This window comes from Salmo salar, chromosome 20 (assembly GCF_965601325.2).
Source record: "Salmo salar chromosome 20, fSalSal1, whole genome shotgun sequence".
Lineage (NCBI taxonomy): Eukaryota > Metazoa > Chordata > Actinopteri > Salmoniformes > Salmonidae > Salmo > Salmo salar.
In genome coordinates this window covers 36498453-36523935 of record NC_138310.1, presented here as the reverse complement: position 1 = coordinate 36523935, position 25483 = coordinate 36498453, and the positions used below count along the sequence as shown (strand labels likewise).

Here is a 25483-nt window from a genome sequence, read left to right as displayed (position 1 = left end):
ACTTGTAACACCCGCCCCTTTATGTTATATTATGTTATCCAATGAGCGAGTGTACATGTGAGAATTGACCAATAGGGAGCGCGCATCACGGAGGTGTTCCGCTTTCCAAGAGATTCTACTTCTGATTGAGAGCATTCAAGATGGCTCCCTCAGGTAAGACTATTCCAAAACCAAATTTGCGGTTAGTTGTTTATGAATGACTCGTTTTGCAATGGTATTGAATTGCCAATGATGAATTAGGCAGTTGCTTATGTTATTACGTAAATTAGAGTGAAACAAGCTTTTTGTTACTTGATAGTATCAGACAGCAAAAGTAGTAACCTAACGCGCTAGCTGGCTCATAGCTAGCTAGCTAATCCCTTTCCGCCTCATGAAAGCACTCACTCGAACGTGAAATAAACACCTGACAGGAATTAAGAAACTATTTATAACAGCCTCGTCGACGCGGTATTGTCATTCCATCAAAATAATATAAACGAATTGCAAGCCTCAGTGGTAGTTGTACTGAGAGAAACATGGCTTCCAAAATGTGTAAATGTCATATTGCTATACAGTCAAATATCATTACTATATGCTAAGCTAGGATAGCTACGTAATTGCCTTGCCAACGACTTTAGCCATAAAGTAGCTTTACAAAGCCAACAAGGCTCCTACGGTACTTGACAGCAATAATGCAATTTCGCGTGCACATTAAATGTCTGGCTGTGAGTCAAAGTGCAGCGAGACATGCTGTAGTAATGAACGTTACGTAGCAATGTCTAGGCTACGTGAAGTTGCCTATGAAGTTAGCTAGCTGATTAGTAAGTTTAACTAGTTAAAGTGTCAAAGTAGTAATCATCCATGATAAATCACATTTGTTCGAGCCATTGATAACCTACACCAACTCAGCTGTTTTGGTACAAGCAACCCTTTTTAGACAGTTTTTACTGTGAGCAGCTATTTTTTGGAGATGTAAAAATGAGGCCTCTTGTGTTTATTTACCAGTTCTTTACCTAGTTTACACAATGTGGTATCATCCTTGCTAGTTGCAACATACTTAGTCAATCTATGTTCATAATTATGGGCACATTTGTCTCGTTTGATTGGATTCAAATGGATCGTAGCTAATTCGTAACACTGTCTGTCTCAGGTTCCAGGTAAGGGCACACTCCCCCGGATCCCCAGTGCATGAAGTTCACCTGCGGTTGAAGGATCTCAGTGCTGCCTCCCCTGCTCCTCCAGCCTTTCATCATGTCCTCCAACTCCTCCTCTTGCTCCTCCTCTGGTGAGACCAGTCCAGAGGATGTGCCCCGAGGTGGGGGCACCATCCGCGTCTACCTCCCCAATAAACAGAGGACTGTGGTAAGACTTTCACAATAATCTTTTGGGCATTTGTATTACATGAAAAATTGAATTATTTTCAAGACGAATTATTCACGCCTGCATCAATGACTAACTCCTAGCAGACAGTTGGTGTTATCCCAGCTGGTGCCTAAGGCCCAGTTCCAATCTATTTCTTATCACGTTTCTCAAACATGAGAAAACACATGATTTACCATAGAAATCCAAATAATTCACTGTGAATATGTAACTCACACAATTTCATAACTGTAAACAGAGTTGGTGCTGTATTTTATTATGTGAAAGTAGTTATCTTTCTCTGACACAACATGCCACTTCCCCCTACTTGAAATTGCTAAACTACACGAAACTCCCTACTGTTTGTGTCTGCAGGTGAATGTTCGCCCTGGCCAGACCGTTTATGACAGTCTGGATAAAGCCCTTAAAGTGAGGGGCCTGAGCCAGGACTGTTGCGCAGTGTTTCGACTCCTAGAGGGGTAAGTGTCTGTCCTAGCCCATTTTACTATCTTGTTTTGCACCATCTCCATTTTTAAGCATCTTTCTTGTCTCATCTGGCAAGGTGTGTGTACAGTTCAATAAGTAGAAGGTTCTAGCAGTGTCTGTTTACGAAATAATCTGTAAGTGGTTCATTGTTAATGCGTCTTAACCCTCTATGTACAACCCCAATATACATTTCTTTCATGGTAATACAGTTTTCTGATTTAGATTTGTTTTTCTTAGATATCATTGGTCTTTTTTTAATCTGACACCCCCCCTCTCCCCCGCAGTCGCAAGAGACTAACTGATTGGAACACTGACATCACCCCGCTGGTAGGAGAAGAGCTGCTTGTAGATGTGTTGGATGATGTCCCTCTCGCCATGCATAACTTTGTAAGTAGCTCTTGTAAATGTTTCACCTTAGCATTTGTGTATTGTAAGGCAACACTTCTTTTTCCAGTAGTGGTTAACACCACCACCTTCTGCACACACGTGCTTCTGACTGTGTGGGTTAGTATAGCAGACTTACCACTACTTTGTTACAACTCTCCTCACTTTCTCTTCAACTGGAATGTCTGAAAAATATACTTTCACATTATTTTTTATTGCAGGTACGGAAAACCTTCTTCAAGTTGGCCTATTGTGACTTCTGCCACAAGTTTCTGTTCAATGGCTTCAGATGTCAGACATGTGGCTACAAGTTTCACCAGCACTGCAGCAGCAAAGTTCCCACTGTGTGTGTGGACATGGACACTATGACAAAACGGTGAGTCTGTCGAGGACAGGGTTCTAAATTAGCATTTTTCATTGGTAGCGCTAGTTTTCCCACAACAAATCTAGGAGTGCCAGAAGATGTATCTTTTTATATTAGCTTTCTACATTGTGTAAAAGCACTACCTAGTGAGATGCATTACATAGACAATTCTACCCTGTCTCTTTAAGCAAGTCAAGTTTGTGAGTGACGACATGCAAGAGAGCACTCATTCATTCATTGCTATGATCAGTGGTCTTCTAAAGAAGCTGTCCTTTTCCCTTTCTTTTTGTTCCCCCAAATGTTTTGATGTACTGGTAAAGTAACCAGGTTGTTAGCTAATGATGTAACCTGACTGAACAAGGTTTAAACAAATGCCCATGAGTGGTTTGGGAATGACTCGTGACATAGCTTTTAGGCCCTGTTCATAAATCACTGTGTCAGTTAGATGAAAAGAACTACCAGCCACTCAGAGTTCTTACCAGTCAATACATTTATAACACAAGAAACAAACGTTTTGGATTTCCCCATTTTTTTATTTTTTTATTCCCCTTCTGGTTTTCACTCCTAAAAATCTCACTTTTCATAGAAAACAACATTTGGATAACAATGATTAATAAACCACATCAGCAGACCACAATAAAATATTTTGGCAGGTATAGTTGCCCTTTAATTTCAATTATGCACCTCAAGAGACTGGTGTTTGGCTGGCGGTGTTTCTGTACTGCATGTGGAATAGAGTTTGCAAAACAAAAGACCACCCGATTGATACAAATCATCATGATATATCATTCTGCCAGTTAACATTTTAATTTGCAAAGTTTTTTGGGAAAGCCTTGAAAAATAAGTTTTGCCTACACAGTGGTATACGCAGGCATTCCCATGCCGTGACTTCTTCAGAAAGTTGCAAGAAATACAAATCCCTGAAGAAGCGGTCTTTAATATTCTTTACATGTAGGCTTTGGATTAAACAAATGAATCTCTGCTTGCTTTTTCTCTAGTGGACTTGGAAACATCTGCACAGTGAAACCTATCATTACAGCAATTATCTGGGTGTTTATTTTTATTACATCTTTTGTCTCACTGGTGCTCCTAAAATAATATGTAATGTCACACAGCAAAATATCTAGGAGCATATGCGATCCAAAGGGTTGTACTTTAGAGCCCTGGTCGAGGACATGGAGATGGAACGGGGATACTGTTCTAGATTGTATGAGTCAATAGTGTTGTAACTATCCAGTAAATTGTGATAACATTTACAAGGGTTGCATCCTTGTGAGGCTATAGAGCATTGCATCCCTTTGGGCTAAACTGTTTAGGATAGATGGCTGTACCCCTCTTTACGCTGCTGAATTTATCTTACATAGAGCACATGCATGCTTAATACAAATTGAGGGTACATTATGTTTAGGGGTAATTTAGAGTGGTTCACATGGGGGGGGGGGGAAGAGGAGAAGAAATGTGTGGGTTTCCCTGTGGGTAAAACCTTTTTGTTTCACATCCATGGGCTTACTAACACTAAAGATTAAAAAAAATGGCAACGCTAGCTATTCTGTCTTGGCATTTGAAAGTCCCAAACTGTCCTTATTAAACGTCCCAGCTTTCTTCATATCCTAACAAGAAACCATGTTGATATAGCAATGATCCAAGAAACACACCTGCTCCAAAAGGACTCGCATAGAATAGAGAACCATTTGTACAGAAGGCTGCTTTTTCATTAGTCCCAAACAAAACTAAATGTGTAATCATAATAATACATAGGAAACTTAAAATTGCAATTCTGGGTGAAGACCAAGAAGGCAGAATCAACATTTTGATTTTATTTATTTAACCAGGTAGGCTAGTTGAGAACAAGTTCTCATTTGCAACTGCGACCTGGCCAAGATAAAGCAAAGCAGTGATCTGTGAGCTGCTCTGACAGCTGGTGCTTAAAGCTAGTGAGGGAGGTAAGTCTCCAGCTTCAGAAATGTTTGCAGTTCGTTCCAGTCATTGGCAGCAGAGAACTGGAAGGAGAGGCGGGTGACCAGTGAGATATACCTGCTGGAGCGCGTGCTACGGGTGGGTGCTGCTATGGTGACCAGTGAGCTGAGATAAGGCGGGGCTTTACCTAGCAGAGACTTGTAGATGACCTGGAGCCAGTGGGTTTGGCGACGAGTATGAAGTGAGGGCCAGCCAACGAGATCGTACAGGTCGCAGTGGTGGGTAGTATATGGGGCTTTGGTGACAAAACGGATGGCACTGTGATGGACTGCATCCAATTTGTTGAGTAGTGTTGGAGGCTATTTTGTAAATGACATCGTCGAGGATCGGTAGGATGGTCAGTTTTACGAGGGTATGTTTAGCAGCATGAGTGAAGGCTGCTTTGTTGCGAAATAGGAAGCCGATTTCTAGATTTAATTTTGTATTGGAGATGTTTAATGTGAGTCTGGAAGGAGAGTTTACAGTCTAACCAGACACATAGAATATGTGGACAAATACAAATACCTAAGTCGGAACTGTCCAGAGTAGTGATGCTGGACGGGCTGGCATGTGCAGGCAGCGATCGGTTAAAGAGCATGCATTTAGTTTTACTTGCATTTAAGAGCAGTTGGAGGCCATGGAAGGAGAGTTGTATGGCATTGAAGCTCAACTGGAGGTTAGTTAACAGTGTCTAACAAAGGGCCAGAGGTATACAAAATGGTGTCGTCTGCGTTGAGGTGGATCAGAGAATCACCAGCAGCGAGAGCGACATCATTGATGTATACAGAGAAGGGAGTCGGCCCGAGAATTGAACCCTGTGGCACCCCCATAGAGACTGCCAGAGGTCCGGACAACAAGCCCTCTGATTTGACATGCTGAACTCTATCGGAGAAGTAGTTGGTGAACCAAGTGAGGCAATCATTTGAGAAACCAAGGCTGTTGACTCTGCCAATAAGAATGTAGATGAATACGGCTACACAGTAATGTCTCTTGTTGATGGCGGTTATAAATAACGTTTAGGACCTTGAGCGTGGTTGAGGTGGACCCGTGACCAGCTCTGAAACCAGATTGCATAGCGGAGAAGGTACAGTGAGATTCGAAATGGTCGGTAATCTGTTAACTTGGCTTTCAAAGGCCTTAGAAAGGCAGGGTAGAATAGATATAGTTCTGTAGCAGTTTGGGTCTAGAGTGTCTCCCCCTTTGAAGAGGGGGATGACCGTGGCAGCTTTCCAATCTATGGGAATCTGACGATACGAAAGAGGTTGAACAGGCGGGGGTTGCAATCATTTCGGCAGATAATTTTAGAAAGAGAGGGTCCAGATTGTCTACCCCAGCTGATTTATAGGGGTCCAGATTTTGCAGCTCTTTCAGAACATCAGCTATCTGGATTTGGGTGAAGGAGAAGTAGGGGAGGTTTTGGCGAGTTGCTGTGGGGAGCGCAGGGCTGTTAGCCGGGGTAGGGGTAGCCAAATGGAAAGCATGGCCAGCTGTAGAAAAATGCTTATTGAAATTCTCAATTATTGTGGATTTATCGGTAGTGACAGTGTTTCCTAGCCTCAGTGCAGTGGGCAGCTGGGAGGAGGTGCTCTTATTCTCCATGGACTTTAGTGTCCCAGAACATTTTTGAGTTTGTACTACAGGATGCAAATTTATGTTTGAATAAGCTAGCCTTAGCTTTCCTAACTGCCTGTGTATATTGGTTCCTAACTTCCCTGAAAAGTTGCATATCACGGGGGCTATTCGATGCTAATGCAGAATGCCACAGGCTGTTTTTGTGCTGGTGAAGGGCAGACAGGTCTGGAGTGAACCAAGGGCTGTATCTATTCCTAGTTACATTTTTCTTTGAATGGAGCATGCTTATTTAAGATGGTGAGGAAGGCACTTTTATTGTATCAATAATGCAAATGGCCTTTTTATTAATATGTACTCTTCAAATTCTTATGATCCTACATTTTTTTTTGCATTCTCTGAACAGCATATTGTTAGAATAAACTGAATTCCATATGGTTATTGGGATGGACATGAATGGTATTTTGGACATGTGGGACAAATCTAATAAGACCAACTACAATCCACATGCAACCAAGGCAAGGCTCTCCAGCATATACTCTGTTTACAACCTCATTGATGCCTGGTGAGCACATAATCCTAAAGCAAAAGAGCACACTTTCTACTTAAACATGCATAAATCATTCTCACTTCGATTTCATACTATTATCTACATCTCTATTTTCTTTAATTAATCGATATGAGCTTGTCCGACCACCACGCTTACCACTGCCAACTTGAAATGTCAGAATCTCCTAAAAGAGCCACAAAATGGCATTAGAACATTTCATGACAAAAAAATCCTACATTCTGTGATCAACTTGAAATTGAACTAAATTCATAATGATCAATAAAAATTAAGTTGATTTTTCCACCGGCTCCTATGAGATGCCGCTAAAGGTTTTATTAGAAATAATGCAACTAGCTTTGAATCTGGGTTGAATAAATCACAAAGAAGATAACATTTCCAAATCTGCTATCGATGTTAGAGCATTATCAACAAACACTATTTTCAGACCAGGTAGCTATTACTCTTTTGAAAATCAAGACAGAACTTATTTTATACTGAACAAAAATATATATGCTAAATGTGAAGTGTTGGTCCCATTCTACTAAGCTAACATCTGGAATTGTTTTCAGGTGGTGATATCGTGGATCATTTAGCTATTTGATTTCGAATTTTAGGACCCCTTTAGGTATCCCCCACCCCCAAAAAAAGATATATTTGATAGAATATTGAATTTGGCCTTTACTACTGTAGCCCATAGAAATGCATTGAATAACACATTCGTAAATTTAAAAAAAAGACAGTCAAAAAGTAAATCATATGGAGTAAGGTTTTGATGTGTCTGTCCTATATGTAGGAGATATAAGAAAGCTCAGAAAAAAAGAAACAAGTGGACACATTTAACCCCTTATTTTTGTTGGCACAACTACCTCCATGCTTCCATTAATTTGTATGGGTTACCTTCAGACGAGTCACGTGACATTAGTGGGGGTTGTAAAGAAAAACAGAAAACGCCATCATGTTCTAGAGTTTCATCTTTTCAAAGTTAGGCCAAACCACTACAGACATTTTCATGTGAAGACCGATTTTTATTTTTTTCTTCCTGGGATATCTGTTCATCTGACAAACAACGTTGTAGCTCTGCCACTTTCCACTGCAGATACGGAAGAGCGACATAAGGGCGGATGCAGTGGATAGAGAGACAGCCCATACAAAAAACTGTCCTTTTAGTTTTCTTTTTTTTTAATGGAGACTTATTTATTGTGTTTTTATTGTTAAGATATTCTGCAGGTTAAATCCTTATCAAAATGAATATATTGTCACGGCTGAATTTCTGTAGTTCCACCCCCACCCACCCGCCCTTCAAAAAGACAGAACGAAATAATAAAAAGTTGTTCAACTAAAATAATCAAATCCCATAATGTTCTCCATGCATTTTGTTGTGCTTTTCACAATGTCACCAATATATATCACTTCATATTTGTTTTACTGTTAGCATTGTGTGACTGGAACAGCTCTTTACCCTCTGCTTACTCTGTGTGTACTGTACCTTATTTCCAGGTTCACACCTAATCCCTGCACAGATGAGTACCCTCAGATATCCATACTGTTGCCAGACAACTCCATATCCCAGAGCGACATAGCCTTAACCCCAGATTCTTCTGGGTAAGTGGATCTGAACCATAGTCACACGCGTCCCAAAGGACACCTTATTCCCTATATCAGGGATGGGCAAATTTGATGGGGGTGGGGGCCACAAAAAATCTGAACTCATGAGAGGCCGCAGTGATTCGTGGGTCTGCAATCCCATACCCACACATGCAGTCAGAGCCGGCCCTAGTCTTTTGGGGGCCCTAAGTGACATTTTGTTGGGGGGGGGGTTCCCCCCACCTTACGAGCAAAACATGTTTTGCGGCCCCCCCTCTTGACAGCGGATAATTCTTTTTAGAGTTAATTTCCTGCAATTCTACACGTTTTGCCATGGGGCGAGTGAAGAGTTAGACATTTTATAACACATTTCATGCATTTCTACTCATTTTGCCATAGGGTGGAGAGAAATGTTTGCAGTTTTGAATATGATGTCTGAGTGAGAGTGACTAACAAAATGAATGGGGGCCCCCTGGTAATTTCACCATGGTTACTAAACGTTTAGATGGCTGGTTAAATTAGTCTAAAAAATGTAGCTGGGCTAATTGAGTGACTGAAATGACAAGAGAGAAACTGATGATGCAATGCCAAATTTCAAAATTGTACTTTTTTATTCTAAGTAAGTTGACACCGACTGAATTTTTATACATTTTTGGTCTTAGGAAATTGATCTGCGGGCCATCCCATATGTCTTTGGTCAGAAGTAGTGCACTACTTATCCCATGGGGCTCTGGTCAGAAGTAGTGCACTATAAAGGGAATAGTGTGCCATTTAGGATGCAGTCACAGAAACCATATGGTATTGGTGCCCCCGCAAATGGATAACCATAACTCTTCAGAAATGAACCGAACCTGTTCTGTTGTGCCCCTTTGTGTCTTGTAGGCATGGACTTCTGTCCCCGACCTCTGCCTTCCTGTTCCCCCCGCCAGTTGGAGATGGACCATCCCTACAGAGGCATCGGTCCACCTCCACCCCCAATGTCCACATGGTCAGCACAGTGGGCCCTGCCGGAGTCAGCATCATAGAGGTGAGACAGTCACTCCTATAACACAGGGTTTACAATACAAATTCATTAGTCTGTTTGTTACAGTGAACCATGGAAATGTGTCTTCTGCTTATTTCTCAACCCCTACAATAGCATACATCACACACACAGTGGACATCAATGTGAGTCGGTGAATGTTTCATTAATATGAGACAATGTGTTTCTCCTTTTTAGGAGGCGTTAAAAATACAAAACAATACAATGGGTGAGATTTCAAGTCTGATTTCTTTATCCTTACCCATTTCTTTGAGATTATTTTGCACTTGGTCATTTGTCTCATAACCTGCTCATTTGAATACTGTTCTTTACAGGTCCTGAACCCTCATCCAAACCCTCCACCAGCCCGCCCTCCCTGGACTCCCCTGGCAGGAGACCCCCTAAATCCCCCTCAGAGCACAAAGAGCGCAAGCCCTCCTCATCTGACGACAAAAAGAAAGTGGTAAGTAAAGTTTAGATTTGCCGGCGCTACTAAAACCCTTCTATGGAATGAGGATCTCATCTGGGTGAAAAAAGGTTCTGGCATCAGTTGTTGCAGTCTTTTTGGGAGATGTCATCATTACCTTTTCTTGTTTTTAGAAAGTGGTATGTGTCGGAGATTGAACCCTTGGTGCTCCTTGTTAATTAGTGATGGGGATGTTGTTGAAAATGGTGTTAAGTAAAAGTGTGTTTCAGCACCGTGGCGGTTATAGAGACTCAAGTTACTACTGGGAGGTCCACTCTCGTGAAGTCACCATGCAGAAAAGGATAGGTGCAGGCTCCTTTGGGACTGTCTTCAAGGGAAAGTGGCACGGAGATGTGGCCATCAAGATCCTCAAAGTGACAGAGCCAACACCTGAGCAGCTGCAGGCTTTTAAAAATGAAATGCAAGTCCTAAGGTGAGTACTGTACCTGCCCTCTTCTTACGTTGACAAATTAATTCATGTTTTTTTTTGGAGGTCTTGAAATACGGCACATTACTTGATGGTACTGTATTGCAATTTACGTAGCTGTTTTTACTGAAACTGTCCTACCGTGAGTTAACATGAGTATTGTTGTTAGAACTGTGGAACATGCAGTTTGGGTGAGATAGTGTGTGTGGTGACTGATATTGGTGTGTCGTCCCCCCCTGCAGAAAGACACGCCACGTCAACATTCTTCTGTTTATGGGCTTTATGACTAAGCCTAACTTTGCCATCATCACACAGTGGTGTGAGGGCAGCAGCCTATACCGTCATCTGCACGTCTCCGAGACCAAGTTTGAAACCATGCGCCGCATCGACGTTGCCAGGCAGACGGCACAGGGCATGGAGTAAGCTATTTCACTTTAAACACTGTTATTAAAGTGGCAATCCATTTTATATATATTTTTTTAATTCGTGATATACAGTTGAAGTCAGAAGTTTACATACACCTTAGCCAAATACATTTCAACGCAGTTTTTCACAATTCCTGACATTTAATCCGAGTAAATATTCCCTGTCTTAGGTCAGTTAGGATCGCCACTTTATTTTAAGAACGTTAAATGTAAGAATAATAGTAGAGAGAATTATTTATTTCAGTTTTATTTCTTTCATCACATTCCCAGTGGGTCAGAAGTTTACATACACTCAATTAGTATTTGGTAGCATTGCCTTTAAATTGTTTAACTTGGGTCAAACGTTTTGGGTAGCCTTCCACAAGCTTCCCACAATAAGTTGGGTGAATTTTGGCCCGTTCCTCCTGACAGAGCTGGTGTAACTGAGTCGGGTTTCAGTTCTGCCCACAAATTTTCTATAGGATTGAGGTCAGGGCTTTGTGATGGCCACTCCAATACCATGACTTTGTTGTCCTTTAGCCATTTTTCCACAACTTTAGAAGTATGCTTGGGGTCATTGTCCATTTGGAAGACCCATTTGCGACCAAGCTTTAACCTCTCTAGGGAAGGTGGGACGAAATCGTCCCACCTACGTAACAGCCAGTGGCGCGTTATTCAAATACCTTATGAATGCTATTACTTCAATTTCTCAAACATATGACTATTTTACACCATTTTAAAGACAAGACTCTCGTTAATCTAACCACACTGTCCGATTTCAAAAAGGCTTTACAACGAAAGCAAAACATTAGATTATGTCAGCAGAGTACCCAGCCAGAAATAATCAGACACCCATTTTTCAAGCTAGCATATGTCACATAAACCCAAACCACAGCTAAATGCAGCACTAACCTTTGATGATCTTCATCAGATGACACACCTAGGACATTATGTTATACAATACATGCATGTTTTGTTCAATCAAGTTCATATTTATATCAAAAACCAGCTTTTTACATTAGCATGTGACGTTCAGAACTAGCATACCCCCCCCCCCCCCCGCAAACCTCCGGTGAATTTACTAAATTACTCACGATAAACGTTCACAAAAAACATAACAATTATTAAGAATTATAGATACAGAACTCCTCTATGCACTCGATATGTCCGATTTTAAAATAGCTTTTCGGTGAAAGCACATTTTGTAATATTCTTAGTAGATAGCCCGGCATCACAGGGCTAGCTATTTAGACACCCACCAAGTTTAGCCCTCACCAAAGTCAGATTTACTGTAAGAAAAATGTTATTACCTTTGCTGTTCTTCGTAAGAATGCACTCCCAGGACTTCTACTTCAATAACAAATGTTGGTTTGGTTCAAAATAATCCATAGTTATGTTCAAATATCCTCTGTTTTGTTTGTGCGTTCAAGACACTATCCGAAGTGTAAAGAAGGGTGACGCGCACGACGCATTTCGTGACAAAAAAAAATCGAAATATTCCATTACCGTACTTCGAAGCATGTCAACCGCGGTTTAAAATCCATTTTTATGCCATTTTTCTCGTAAAAAAACCAATAATATTCCGACCGGGAAAGCGTGTTTGCGTTCAAAGAGAGAGAAAATTAAAACATGGGGTCGCCTTGTGCACGCGCCTCAGTCTCATTGTCCTCTGATAGACCACTTACCAAAGGCTCTAATGTTTTTCAGCCAGGGGCTGGAATTACATCATTCAGCTTTTTCCCGGGTTCTGAGAGCCTATGGGAGCCGTAGGAAGTGTCACGTTACAGCAAAGATCCTCAGTTTTCAATAAAGAGAGTCAAGAAGAACAAGAACTTGTCAGACAGGCCACTTCCTGTAAGGAATCTTCTCAGGTTTTTGCCTGCCATATGAGTTCTGTTATACTCAGACACCATTCAAACAATTTTAGAAAGTTTAGGGTGTTTTCTATCCAAAGCCAATAATTATATGCATATTCTAGTTTCTGGGCAGTAGTAATAACCAGATTAAATCGGGTACGTTTTTTTATCCGGCCTTGTAAATACTGCCCCCTAGCCCTAACAGGTTAACTTCCTGACTGATGTCTTGAGATGTTGCTTCAATATATCCACCAAATTTTCCTACCTCATGATGCCATCTATTTTGTGAAGTGCACCAGTCCTTCCTGCAGCAAAGCACCCTCCCAACATGATGCTGCCACCCCCGTGCTTCACGGTTGGGATGGTGTTCTTCGGCTTGCAAGCATCTCCCTTTTTCCTCCAAACATAACGATGGTCATTATGGCCAAACAGTTCTATTTTTGTTTCATCAGACCAGAGGACATTTCTCCAAGAAGTACGATCTTTGTCCCCATATGCAGTTGCAGACCGTAGTCTGGCTTTTTTATGGCGGTTTTGGAGCAGTGGCTTCTTCCTTGCTGAGCGGCCTTTCAGGTTATGCCGATATAGGACTCGTTTTACTGTGGCTATAGATACATTTGTACCTGTTTCCTCCAGCATCTTCACAAGGTCCTTTGCTGTTGTTCTGGGATTGATTTGCACTTTTCGCACCAAAGTACATTCATCTCTAAGAGACAGAACGCGTCTCCATCCTGAGCGGTATGACGGCTGTGTGGTCCCATGGTGTTTATACTTGCGTACTATTGTTTGTACAGATGAACGTGGTACCTTCAGGCATTTGGAAATTGCTCCCAAGGATGAACCAGACTTGTGGAGGTCTACACTTTTTTTGTTTTCTTCTGAGGTCTTGGCTGATTTCTTTTGATTTTCCCATGATGTCAAGCAAAGAGGCACTGAGTTTGAAGGTAGGCCTTGAAATACATCCACAGATACACCTCCAATTGACTCAAATGATGTCAATTAGCCTATCAGAAGCTTCTATAGCCATGACATAATTTTCTAGAATTTTCCAAGCTGCTTAAAGGCACAGTCAACTTAGTGTATGTAAACTTCTGACCCGCTGGAATTGTGATGAAGTGAATAACAAGTGAAATAATCTGTCTGTAAACAATTGTTGGAAAGATTACTTGTGTGATGCACAAAGTAGATGTCCTAACCGACTTGCCAAAACTATAGTTTGTTAACAAGAAATTTGTGGAGTGGTTGAAAAACAAGTTTTAATGACTCTAACCAAAGTATGTAAACTTCAGACTTCAACTGTATAACTATTGATTCTTTTAGAATATAATTTATAAATGCCTCGTGAGCTTTGTTCAACTGTCTTTATCACAACACATGGTGCTTTTGAAAAGTATTAACATGCAGTATGTTCTTTTTTAGCTTATCTGCTTTTGTATTTGCTCTATGTATACATTTAGAAATAACAGGCCTTTTTCTTATTTTTTTTCAGTTATCTTCATGCCAAGAATATAATTCATCGAGACCTGAAATCAAACAGTATCCTTTCTTGAGCTGGGCTTTTACTTCTGAAGTAGAATAAGATTAATTTACACTGAACAAAAATATAAATTCAACATGTAAAGTGTTGGTCCCATTTTTCATGAGCTGAAATAAGAGCCCAGAAATGTTCCATATGCACAAATAGCTTATTTCTCTCAAATTTTGTGCATAAATTTGTTTACATCCCTGTTAGTGAGCATTTCTCCTTTGCCAAGATAATCCATCCACCTAACAGGTGTGGCATATCAAGAAGCTGATTAAACAGGTGCACCTTGTGCTGGGGACAATTAAAAGGACACTCTAAAATGTGCAGCTTTTGTCACACGTCACAATGACACAGATGTCTCATATTTTGAGGGAGCGTGCAATTGGCATGCTGACTGCAGGAATGTCCACCAGAGCTGTTGCCAGAGAATTTACTTTTAATTTCTCTACCACAAGCCGCTTCAAACATCGCTTTAGAGAATTTGGCGGTACGTCCAACCGGCCTCACAACTGCAGACCATGTGTGGGCGAAAGGTTTGCTGGTGGGGTTAGGGTTACGAGCACAATTGCATTTTATCGATGGCAATTTGAATGCACAGAGATACCGTGACACGATCCTGACACCTATTGTCATGCCATTCATCCGCCGCCATCACCTCATGTTTCAGCATGATAATGCACAGCCCCATGTCGCAAGAATCTGTATACAATTCCTGGAGGCTGAAAATGTCCCAGTTCTTCCATGGCATACTCGCCAGACATGTCACACGTTGAGCATGTTTGGGATGCTCTGGATCTTTGTGTGACAGCGTGTTACAGTTCCTGCAAATATCCAGCAACTTTGCGCAGCCATTGAAGAGGAATGGGAAAACATTCCAAAGGCTGCAATCAACAGCCTGATCGACTCTATGGAAAGGAGATGTCGCATAAGTCAAATGGTGGTCACACCAGATACTGACTGGTTTTCTGATCCATGCCCCTACCTTTTTTTTAAGGTATCTGTGACCAACAGATGCATATCTGTATTCCCAGTCATGTGAAATCCATAGATTAGGGACTAATGAATTCATTTAATTTAACTGATTTCCTTATATGAACTGTAACTCAGTAAAATCTTTTAAATTGTTATGTTGCGTTTTATATTTTGAATCCGTGTACATTATATGGATCGGGAGGACCTGATCTTAGATCAGCAGTCCTACTCTAAGACTCTTTATGAATACGGGCCATGAGTTTGGATCTGTGGTGTGCTTAACGCTGTCTCTGGTGAGGATCTGTCAGTTCTAGACCTATGTGGTTGGCCAGAAGCCTAGTTAGAAGCCAATGATTAATGACCACAGAAGCATTTTTGAGCACCCTATTTATTTGTGTGTGTTGTCTGTGAGTTCAGTGCTGTGTTCACCACTAATATTAATATTTTTATGGTCTGTCAATATCTGTTCAGTTGTGAAATATTTGCATCATGATTTTAGTGCTTATATTGCTTGGTGTGAGCCTTTTTTAAGCTTCAAACTGTGCCAGAGCATCTTGTCTTCTTCTTTTTACAGGTGAAGTAGCCTTTAAAACACATTCTTTCTGGCAAATCAAACATTCATGGAGATTAATTAGAACAAATGTATCAACTTATCGTATTTGTCAAAATGAAACAAAATGTATCAAATGTTTGTCAGAGAAAGATGCCCACCACCAGTATCACTTGAGGCCAATGCTTGTCTGAATCTAGATCACTTTTGTAGAATGCTATCAATTTCAATTTTTTTTTGTCATTTTGAAGGTTGTGTTAAAATCACCAATGTGATTTGCTTTTCCAAATGTATATACCTACCTACCTGCTGCCATGTTCCTGAGCTCTGTTGTCAGACATCTTCCTCCATGAGGGCTGGACTGTGAAGATCGGGGACTTTGGGCTGGCCACAGTGAAGTCTCGATGGAGTGGCTCCGAGCAGGTAGAACAGCCTAGCGGTTCCATTCTGTGGATGGTAAGTTCCTTGCACTCCTGGGTTGTGTTAATTTACAGCACAGTGTCTCATTGAACAAGTTCAGGTAGTCTGTTTCAGTCCTTTTTCTTCCATTTGGTGTCTAGGAATACAACCTAGATATCACTGGCTGATAGTGGGGGTAGCATCATTTCACATCAACTGTCAAACTACATTTAGCAATGTGATTTGTAATGTGAGTTTTCCTGGAGAGTTTAGAGGGGTTGTATTTTTCATGCGTGATTACTCTTTCAGTATAAAGACTGCAGTTGTAACATCTTAAACAGGGTGTCTGCAGGTCCTTAAAGTGCTTGTCTTAATTAAATTCATTTATCTGATTTAAAGTCCTTAAGTCTTACAATGTCTTCAATTCAGTTTTCAAAGGTCTTAAAATACAACGGCGATAACTACACAGTTTCTGTTATATTGTGCAGCTGCTAAATTGTTGCCACCACGGTAAAATTTTTATTTTTTTACAAATAACTATTCTTGAGCACACTTTCAAGATGTTACAGAGCTTATCTGCATGTGCTCGTCTTGTGCAAGTCGGGCTGTTGCAGAGAGAAAGTGGTCTTTACAATTTAAGACAACAGTAACTAGAGCTGGGACGATTAACTGAAAATTAGACACCGACATTGCCCCCCTCTTACCGACGCAATTTTGATTACGTCTATAATTTCGGTGATTAGGCTAAACATCGTTCCTGCAGATCTTTTGGGTTCTAAAAAAAAATGTCAACAGTAATGTGCATTAACCAGGGTTCATACAGTCATGAAAATCCTGGAAAAGTCATGACATTTTGAAATGGTGTTTTCCACGCCTGAAAAAGGTTTGGAAAATTATAACATCCTAAAAGTTTTGGAAAGGTCATGGAAATTAATTTAATATATTTAGGCACAGTTTAGAGATTGTCAGTCAAATAAAAAATCAACATATCCGCCAGGATCGGAATGACACTTCAGCTCGTTTGTTTGCTCGCATCACCTGCATGTGTGCAAGACGAGTGGGCCGTTGCTCAAGGAGTCAGTCAGACGTTGCAGCAGCAGGTAGGCCTAGCCTATAAAATATGATAGAGAACAGACTAGTAACCAATTCAAAACACGCGAGTGCGATGAGCCATGTAAAGCCCCTCCGGCCAAACCCTCCTCTAACCCGGTGTTAAGGGAATTATTTTATCCCAATTATAATAATGAACAATCAATAAGCCTTGACTAATTCCCAAGGTTTGTAAGACAATGGGTTAATAATTAGGCAAAGACTCAGCATCTGCAAAAAGTTTGTACAGTTTATTCAGAGAACGTTCTGCCGAACATTCCACAAAGAAGTTAATTTTATTCTCCCTCCCCGCTTACGCACATACCTCCACACAAACAGTAGATATCCTACGCACACCCATACACCCGAACAGTAGGTGAATAGTATCCCTCCCCGGACTTCTCACCACTGTTAATCACTATCCAGCGCTGCCTGTTCCTTTCCCCCGAGATTAGGGGAACCTTGAAGGCTACTCCCTGTTTCTTCACATACACGTCTACAGTTCCTTTAGGACCACTAATCACACACACACATTTCTCTCCTTTCCGGGTCTCTACTAGACCTTATAGGACTTCCGTTCAGTACTTTAATTATTCATTACCCATGCTACATAACTACTAATTGGTTACGTGACAGGGTCGGATTCTCTATTCATTTACCATTATTATATAATTATCTTATCACCCGGACGCTCTGCCCTATGGGACTCCCAATCACAGACGGTTGTGATACAGCCCAGGGTTGAACCCGGGTCTGTTGTGACGCCTCTAGCACTGCGATGCATTGCCTTAGACCGCTGCGCCACTCGGGAGGCCCTAAACAAGTATTTTTGACGAAACAAACGATTCACTTCACCATTTATATTAGTTGAGATTTGGTTCAATCACAACTAATCAAATCAAAATAATTTATCAGAGTAATTTTAGGAAAATACATTTAATGTAGCCTTTTCGATTATGTGGCTTCAAAACGTGTTTTGTTGTTACTTCCAGTTGATTTGGTCATCCAATGTATGGGACAATGCAACTCAATAGATGCTAGTGAACCTGCAAAGTAAACACTTAAGGTAGCTAAGATTGACTAAACTGGAAAAGGTACATTTCCTGAGGAAAATGTTAGCTTGCTTCAGCTGAGTAAAAATATTTGTGTCCTACCATAGCCCTTTGATTATTTATTTATATATATATATATATATATATATATATATATATATATATATATATATTTTGAATGAGCTAATTATTTCAAAAGGCATGAAATGTATTTGGTTGCAATGTTATACATCAAGGGTGGTCAACCATCCTCTGTGAGAGCTAATGGGTGTGCTTTTCCCATCCCCTCTAACAAACCACATTTTAGAAATAAACTGCTCAACAGGACCTTGATAAAGTGGCTCTGGTGTGTTTGAGCAGGGCTTGCTCAAAAGCCTTCATACCCAGTACTCCAGACTGAGGGTTGACCATTTGTTTTATACAGTTTCCTAACAGGTATAATACTTTTGGGGGGGGGGGGGGGGGGGGTGTGAAGTGCCTTGCACAACGGCAGGAGATGGTACATGGGATCAAAGAGCAGCCTCCCAGTGTCGATACCATATTATGCATACTTTTTTCTACGTACATCAAGATGTCTAATTGTTGGTCATGGAAATTTGGTTAGAAGTAATGGAAAAGCAATGTGTATGAATCTGGATTAACCTGCTTCCTGCAATAAAAGTCACTGCCCTGTCTCTGTTTCGCTGCTTCTCCCTCTCCCCTTTGCACATGAAGTGAAGGGAGAGATGCTTTCTGATAAGTGCAAGCATACTGACAGTTGGGCAACATTTTAAAAATGTATTTGTGGGAAAGACTGTGTTTTTAAAACTGTCCTCTTAACAGTAAGAGTAGTCTCAGCTTTGTTAGTATAACAGTTAAGGTTGTTGCAATACTCTGAGGTATCGTGGCAAGGACACAAAACATGAAGGGAACTGAATTTCCTGAACTTCTGAATACAATTTTTATTTCTCTTGTGTGCAGTTTGAGGAAAGTTGCTAACTAGTGTAATTGCTAACTAGCATTGGCACAATGACTAGAAGTCTATGGGTATCTAAGCTTGAAACTTCCATCATTGAAGTCGTTTGGTGATGAAGGGCGGTAGGGGTGTTGGGAACGTCTCAAACCAATCAGAGTATCAAAGCCAATGACAAATTTTCGAACTGCCGCTTTACCCATGTGTTCCGGCTCTGGCCCAACCCATCGGTTCCTGGACCAGTCAAACGGCCCGAATGTGTTCGCATTCGGTGATGAGTCAGGGATGTACTCCAATCCAGACTCATTGCAGAGAAGAAACTGGGTTGCCAGGCAAATGGAAAAAGTCTTAGTCTTAAATTCATCTTCATGGAACCTGCAGATAAAATCAAATGTTTGTGCTTGAGTCAGCTGTCCAACGATATGTGTGCGTTTTGTGTTTTTAGGCTCCTGAGGTGATCCGGATGCAGGACACCAACCCTTATACGTTTCAGTCAGACGTGTATGGCTACGGGGTGGTTCTGTTTGAGCTGATGTCAGGGACTCTGCCTTATTCCCAGATCAACAACAGAGACCAGGTGAAACAATTATAATGGCAGCAGCAAGCAGAGTTACGAGAACAAATAATTACAATGAAATTGTTAAAATTTTACAAAAAAAACATAAATATAAAACTAGACTACCGAGAGGAGGATAGGAACGGTTTACCTCTTAATACAGATCTGAAGGGTGCAGCTAACATGTATGCTATTTAAGATCATTCACATTCAAACGTCTCGTACATAAGAACTGATACTGTTGTATATTCTATTCCCAACCAGAGACATACATTTAACAACCTGTCTTCCCTCTCAGATACTCTTTATGGTTGGGCGCGGCTACTTGTCTCCAGACCTCAGTTTGCTGTCCAGTAGCTCACCCAAATCAATGAAGAGGCTCATCATTGACTGCCTGAAGTTCAAACGTGATGAGAGGCCCCTCTTTCCACAGGTGAGAGAGCACTGCCAAAGCATTTAATCAAAGTCAACAACAGGGTCTTTTCCTCTTTACATACTGTTCTCTTATTGTTTTGTTTTATCCATCTCCGCCTCCTTGGTTCTTGCTGTTTATGGTTTGAGTGTGAGTACCTTTCCAATTCTACAATTTTTACTTTGTTTCTCCTCAGATCATGTTAGGCATTGAGCAGGTCCAGGACCTGTTACCAAAAATCGAGCGGAGTGCCTCGGAGCCCTCCCTCCACAGGGCTGTGCATGCTGAGGAACTGAACCCACTCCTGTTCAACACCACTCGGCTGATGCCCATTTGAACCCTGACCTGCCAGGCTCCCAGTCCCAGAAGCCATCTGTCTGTCCCTCTGTCTGAGAGAGAGAGAAGAAAAGAGACCATCACTGATGCAACCGATGGCTGCATTATTCCCATAAGAGAGAGTGCACTGACAGCTGCTCATCCCAATACCCCAGAGGCTACGTACCAAATGGCACCCTATTTCCTACATGGTGCACTACTTTTTACCCGATCCCTATGGGACACTATAAGACTGCCATTTGGGACACAACCCAGCGTTCCTCTGGCACTGGTTGCGGCTCCTCCCACAGACACCACCACCAACACATATAACCCCTCGACACACAGACAACCCCCTGAGCCCTCAGTCTCTCCCTACTCCACTTCAAAACACACCGCTCCCCTCCCTTTCCCCTGCTCACAGGCCTACACAAACTGGAACTGCAGAACACACGCTAGCCTGGCCATGTCAGACCCCCTACATTCCTATACTGTAACTGTACATGCGTGGCTATGGATTTCTCAAGGCTGCTTTTGGGGGGAAGGGACAATACTTTTTTTGTTGTATAATTTTGAAGTCAGCGTTCTGAGATTAAGTGCAAGCGATGGAAGAGAAGTGCTTGCAAAACAACAGCATGCAGAGAAGTGAATTTCACTTGGGTTTTATGACCATATTTTAAGTTATTGGTCCTTCTGGTCCCATAACGGTTTTGGTAAATTAGTGTCATCAATGCATTGTTAGAATATGAAGATGAATAAGTTGTATTGCTGCTATACAACATGGATCGATATGCCACTGTCTAAGACCAGCAGTTTTGAAGCCGTGAACTTCAGTGTCATATGGGTACCTCAACATTTTGAAATGCACAGAAGGGTCGTATTCATTAGTGCACACCATGACATAATGCTTTGCCATCGGAAATAAAAAACAAATGGTTCTTATTGGATAAGTTTAGGTAGTCCCTCCATTTTTGTCTGTTTTCTTACGTTTGGTGCCTAATGAATACGACCCAGACATGTTCAAACCTGTGCATTTTTTCCATTGAATACATGTAGGTTAGTTCAGCCCAGAGAGCTTCTGTGTGACCATGAAACCTGTAGTCTTAACAGATGAGTGAAGAGTATTCTCAATGCTTTACATGCTTAGTCTGCTTGACTCTCCAATGCACCATGGGGCAACACTTGTCCTAGCTTTGACTAATCTGGTTAAAACAAGCTGCCTTACTTGTACAGTTTTCTTGCTCATTGTAGTGAAAATTAGTCTCTTCCGTGGATGTTTTTGGTTTAGTTTAAAATGTGCTAGTCATTATCAATCATGTGACCTAGTTTGACGTCTGATTCCTACTTTCAATATAATTGTTTATTTTTTTTGGAACAGTTAAAAACATACAAGCCATATTTTTGAGTAGCTTAAACACTTTGGAAAATAGTTGCTGTTAAATCAATCATTTCTCCTGTTCCACCTTCGTATTGCTGTTAATTGCAGGCTGCTACTTCAATTGAGCGTTGTAACTAGTGAAAGGTGGTTGCTTACTTGGTTTGCATTAGCAGTGATTAGCCTATTAGTTTCCAGCTTCTTTCAGTGAAAGTGCATTGATTGTTGTTTTGAGAGGCTTTTTCAATTGATGTTAAGTAGATGGCTCCATGGTGCAATGGGGTGGGGACGGCAGTTATTTGACTGATGGCAGTTATTTGGCTGAATACTGGTTACAAAAAGAGGCAGATTTGAATCATCGGTAACTTAAAAAAAAAAAAAAAGTGTATTTTAACTAACCGTAACTGTGATCTTAACCCATAAGGGGTCTGTTGTTTTTGGTGTTATGTATGCTCGCAATGGACAGTACAGGGGTGTGATTTCTTGATACTGTATTTGACATGATCAATTTAAACAGTGCAGATTCTATCATGGGTCGATGGTTACTCAACAAACATAACTGACAGCTTTTATAAAAAGCAGATGATATACAGGTTTTTAACCTAGATTCTTTAGAGGGGCTGGGCACCCTATTTTGTTTCCTCATTCCAATGAGGTTGGTGGTTATGATTGGGTTGTATGAATAGGTTTGGATGAATAGGTTTGGCTTGGGGATTTTGGTAGAAAAGGGTTGGAAAAGATTTCTCATCTTATTTATTGATATTGTCATTACATAAAGCAGTGTGATGGGTCTGCGGTCATGGACCTTTGTGGATTAAATATTTACTGAGTGATAAGAGATCACTCTTTACAGCATTTAAATCATGGATGGTTTGGGTTCTCTAACTTAACGATATGTCCTTTTTAGTCATGGTACTGTCTCAAACTATTCTAATTGAGCTTCAGATTTCTGATGCGCTGTGTCATGCAGGTGTATTTATTTGGCTTTTGATTACATTTTCTTTTGCAACTGTTACTTGGCCGCAGTGAGTAATTTACTGGGGTGGAATAATGTCGTATACACCCACTATACTGCATATACAGTGTCCTCTTGGGCCCCTGGGCTACATTGTCATACCCAGAAATCCCGGTTGGCATATTCCCGGAATGAGCAGGAAATCCGGAATCCTCTAACTAGGATTTCTGGAAAACTCAAACTTTTGGAAAGTTAGCAGAATTTTGCAACCCTACCCTCCTCTGATTAGACCAGCAAACATGGAATGTGTCATTAAAATGGCATGTACTGTTATTATTGTGATACGCAGCAAAAGAAAAAAAACCATGGAACACATTTTTTAAGGCGTTGTACATCAAACATTACTTTGTCTTGTGATGTGTAGGTCATAAGTGATGTGAATAGCCCAAAGGCTGAATGAAACATATTTTTCCAAATGAAATCCCTTTTTATAGACTTTATTTCTTATTGTCCTGTGTGTTTAGAGATGTCCATAATGCAGGAATAGTCTAGCACCTTACGTTTGGTGCATTGCTTTACCATAATGTAAGTCAGTCGGTTTCTGCTTAATTAATTAGTAAACATGTTTGTCACTCAGAGGGACTCTGTGGCGAGCTCTGCATTTTTTTTTTTTTTTATGACTTCCCCATTAGTTTATTCTGTTGTATGTTTGCAGAAAGGAGGACAAAAGTGCCACATTTACTGGAATTTTGTACAAACTAAATAAAGAAATTGGCCTCCCCTAAAATGGACTGTACTAAAGGCATGACGTCACATTGAAGATACCACTTACTGTGCTTCAGACACATGGTAATTACAGGGGCACATGGCAGAGAAACCGGACTGTCATATTTGACCAGAAAATATAATTAACGAACTCAGTAGTTTTGCATATCTCTAGGTGAATTGAAATAATTGTGTGTATAGTTTCTGAGGTATCAGGGGTGTTCAGTTTGCAATAAATGGTATATTCTGCTGTGTACAGTAAAACATTTTAAATTACAAAAATTGTACTTGTTTCTATTTTTTGTGACGGTTTTAAAAAAGAACAATTATTTTAAAATTTTAAGGAAATCTTAGGTTTTGTGTCTTAAAATATTGATGCAGGATTTTATTCTTTAAATAAAACTGTGGAATAATTATGGAATGCTTAAATGTCTGTTTTTATTATTTACTTAAAAGGCCCAGTGCTTGTCGAACATCTCATTCAAAAATTACAGGCATTAATATGGAGTTGGTCCCCCTTTGCTGCTACAACACCCTCCACTCTTCTGGGAAGGCTTTCCACTAGATGTTGGAACATTGCTGTGGGGACTTACTTCCATTCAGCCAAGAGCATTAATGAGGTTGGGCGATTAGGCCTGGCTCTGTTGGCGTTCCAATTCATCCCAAAGGTGTTCAATGGGTTTGAGGTCAGGGCTCTGTGCAGGCCAGTCAAGTTCTTTTCCACACCAATCTCAAACCTTTTCTGTATGGACCTTGCTTTGTGCACAGGGGCAATGTCATGCTTAAACAAGAAAAGGCCTTCCCCAACTGTTTGGCATAAAGTTGGAAGCACAGAATCGTGTAGTGTCATTGTAAACTGTAGCATTAAGATTTCTCAAAGGGGCCTAGCCAGAACCATGAAAAACAGTCCCAGACCATTTTTCCTTCTCCACCAAACTTTACAGTTGGCACTAAGCATTGGGGCAGGTGGTGTTCTCCTGGCATTTGCCAAACCTAGATTTGTCCATCGGACTGACAGATGGTGAAGTGTGATTCATCACTCCAGAGAAAGCGTTTCCACTGCTCCAGAGTCCAATGACGGCGAACTTTACACCACTCCAGCTGACGCTTCGCAGTGCGCCTGATGAGCTTAGGCTTGTGTCTGGCTGCTAGGCCATGGAAACCCATTTCATGAAGCTCCCGATTAACATTTATTGTGCTGATGTTGCTTCCAGAGACAGTTTGGAACTCGAAATCAGTGTTTACACCCATTCTGTGCGCTTGTGTGGCTTACCGCTTTGCGGCCGTAGTTGCTCTTAAATGTTTCCACTCGACAATAACAGCACTTACAGTAGACCGAGGCAGCTCTAGTAGGGCAGAAATTTGACGAACTGACTTGTTGGAAGGGTGGCATCCTATGACAGTGCCACGTTGAAAGTCACTGAACTCTTCATTAAGGCCATTCTACTGCCAATGTTTGGCTAAACATGTTTGCATGGCTGTGTGGTTTATTTTATACCTGTCAGCAATGGATGTGGCTGAAATAGCCAAATCCACACATTTTAAGGGGTGTCAACATTTCTATAAACAGTGTATTCAGAAAGTATTCAGACCCTTTCACTTTTTCCAAATTTTGTTACGTTACAGCCTTTTTCTAAAATTGATTAAATATGTTTTTCCTCCTCAATCTACACACAATATCCCATAATGACAAAGCAAAAACAGGTTGTTAGAATGTTTGCAATTTATTTCTTTATTTGTATTTATTTTTTAAACAGACCGTACACAAGTATTCAGACCTGTTGCTATGAGACTCAAAATTGAGCTCCGGTGCATCCTGTTTCCATTGATCATCCTTGAGATGTTTCTACAAGTTGATTGGAGTCCACCTATGGTAAATTCAATTGATTGGACATGATTTGGAAAGGCACACTCCTGTCTATATAAGGTCCCACAGTTGACTGAATGTCAGAGAAAAAAATAAAATAAAATAAAAGTAAGCCATGAGGTAGGAGTTGTATGTAGAGCGCCGTGATAGAATTGTGTCGAGGCACAGGTCTGGGGAAGGGTACCAAAACATTTCTGCAGCATTGAAGGTCCCCCAAGAAAACAATGGCCTCCATCATTCTTAAATGGAAGAAGTTTGGAACCACCAAGACTCTTCCTAGAGCTGGCCGCCTGG

The 25483-nt window shown here is 40.9% G+C and overlaps 1 protein-coding gene across 3 annotated transcripts; it reads left to right on the top strand.

The window, feature by feature from the left end:
* Window positions 1-66: 66 nt before the first annotated feature.
* On the top strand, window positions 67-23743 carry LOC106580530 (serine/threonine-protein kinase A-Raf). Of its 3 annotated transcripts, none has more exons than XM_014161707.3 (16): window positions 67-153; window positions 1130-1341; window positions 1714-1817; window positions 2109-2211; window positions 2430-2584; window positions 8145-8249; window positions 9114-9258; window positions 9451-9481; window positions 9588-9715; window positions 9949-10151; window positions 10388-10564; window positions 13895-13941; window positions 15790-15908; window positions 19390-19521; window positions 19799-19933; window positions 20109-23743. In XM_014161707.3, exons 2-16 carry the CDS (start codon window positions 1231-1233, stop codon window positions 20247-20249), a joined length of 1836 nt encoding a protein of 611 aa, XP_014017182.1. In that variant the 5' UTR covers window positions 67-153; window positions 1130-1230; the 3' UTR covers window positions 20250-23743. The 3 variants fall into 3 exon arrangements, with proteins under 3 accessions (XP_014017182.1, XP_014017185.1, XP_014017183.1); XM_014161708.3 differs by having other exon boundaries at window positions 141-181; XM_014161710.3 differs by lacking the exon at window positions 8145-8249.
* Window positions 23744-25483: the final 1740 nt, after the last annotated feature.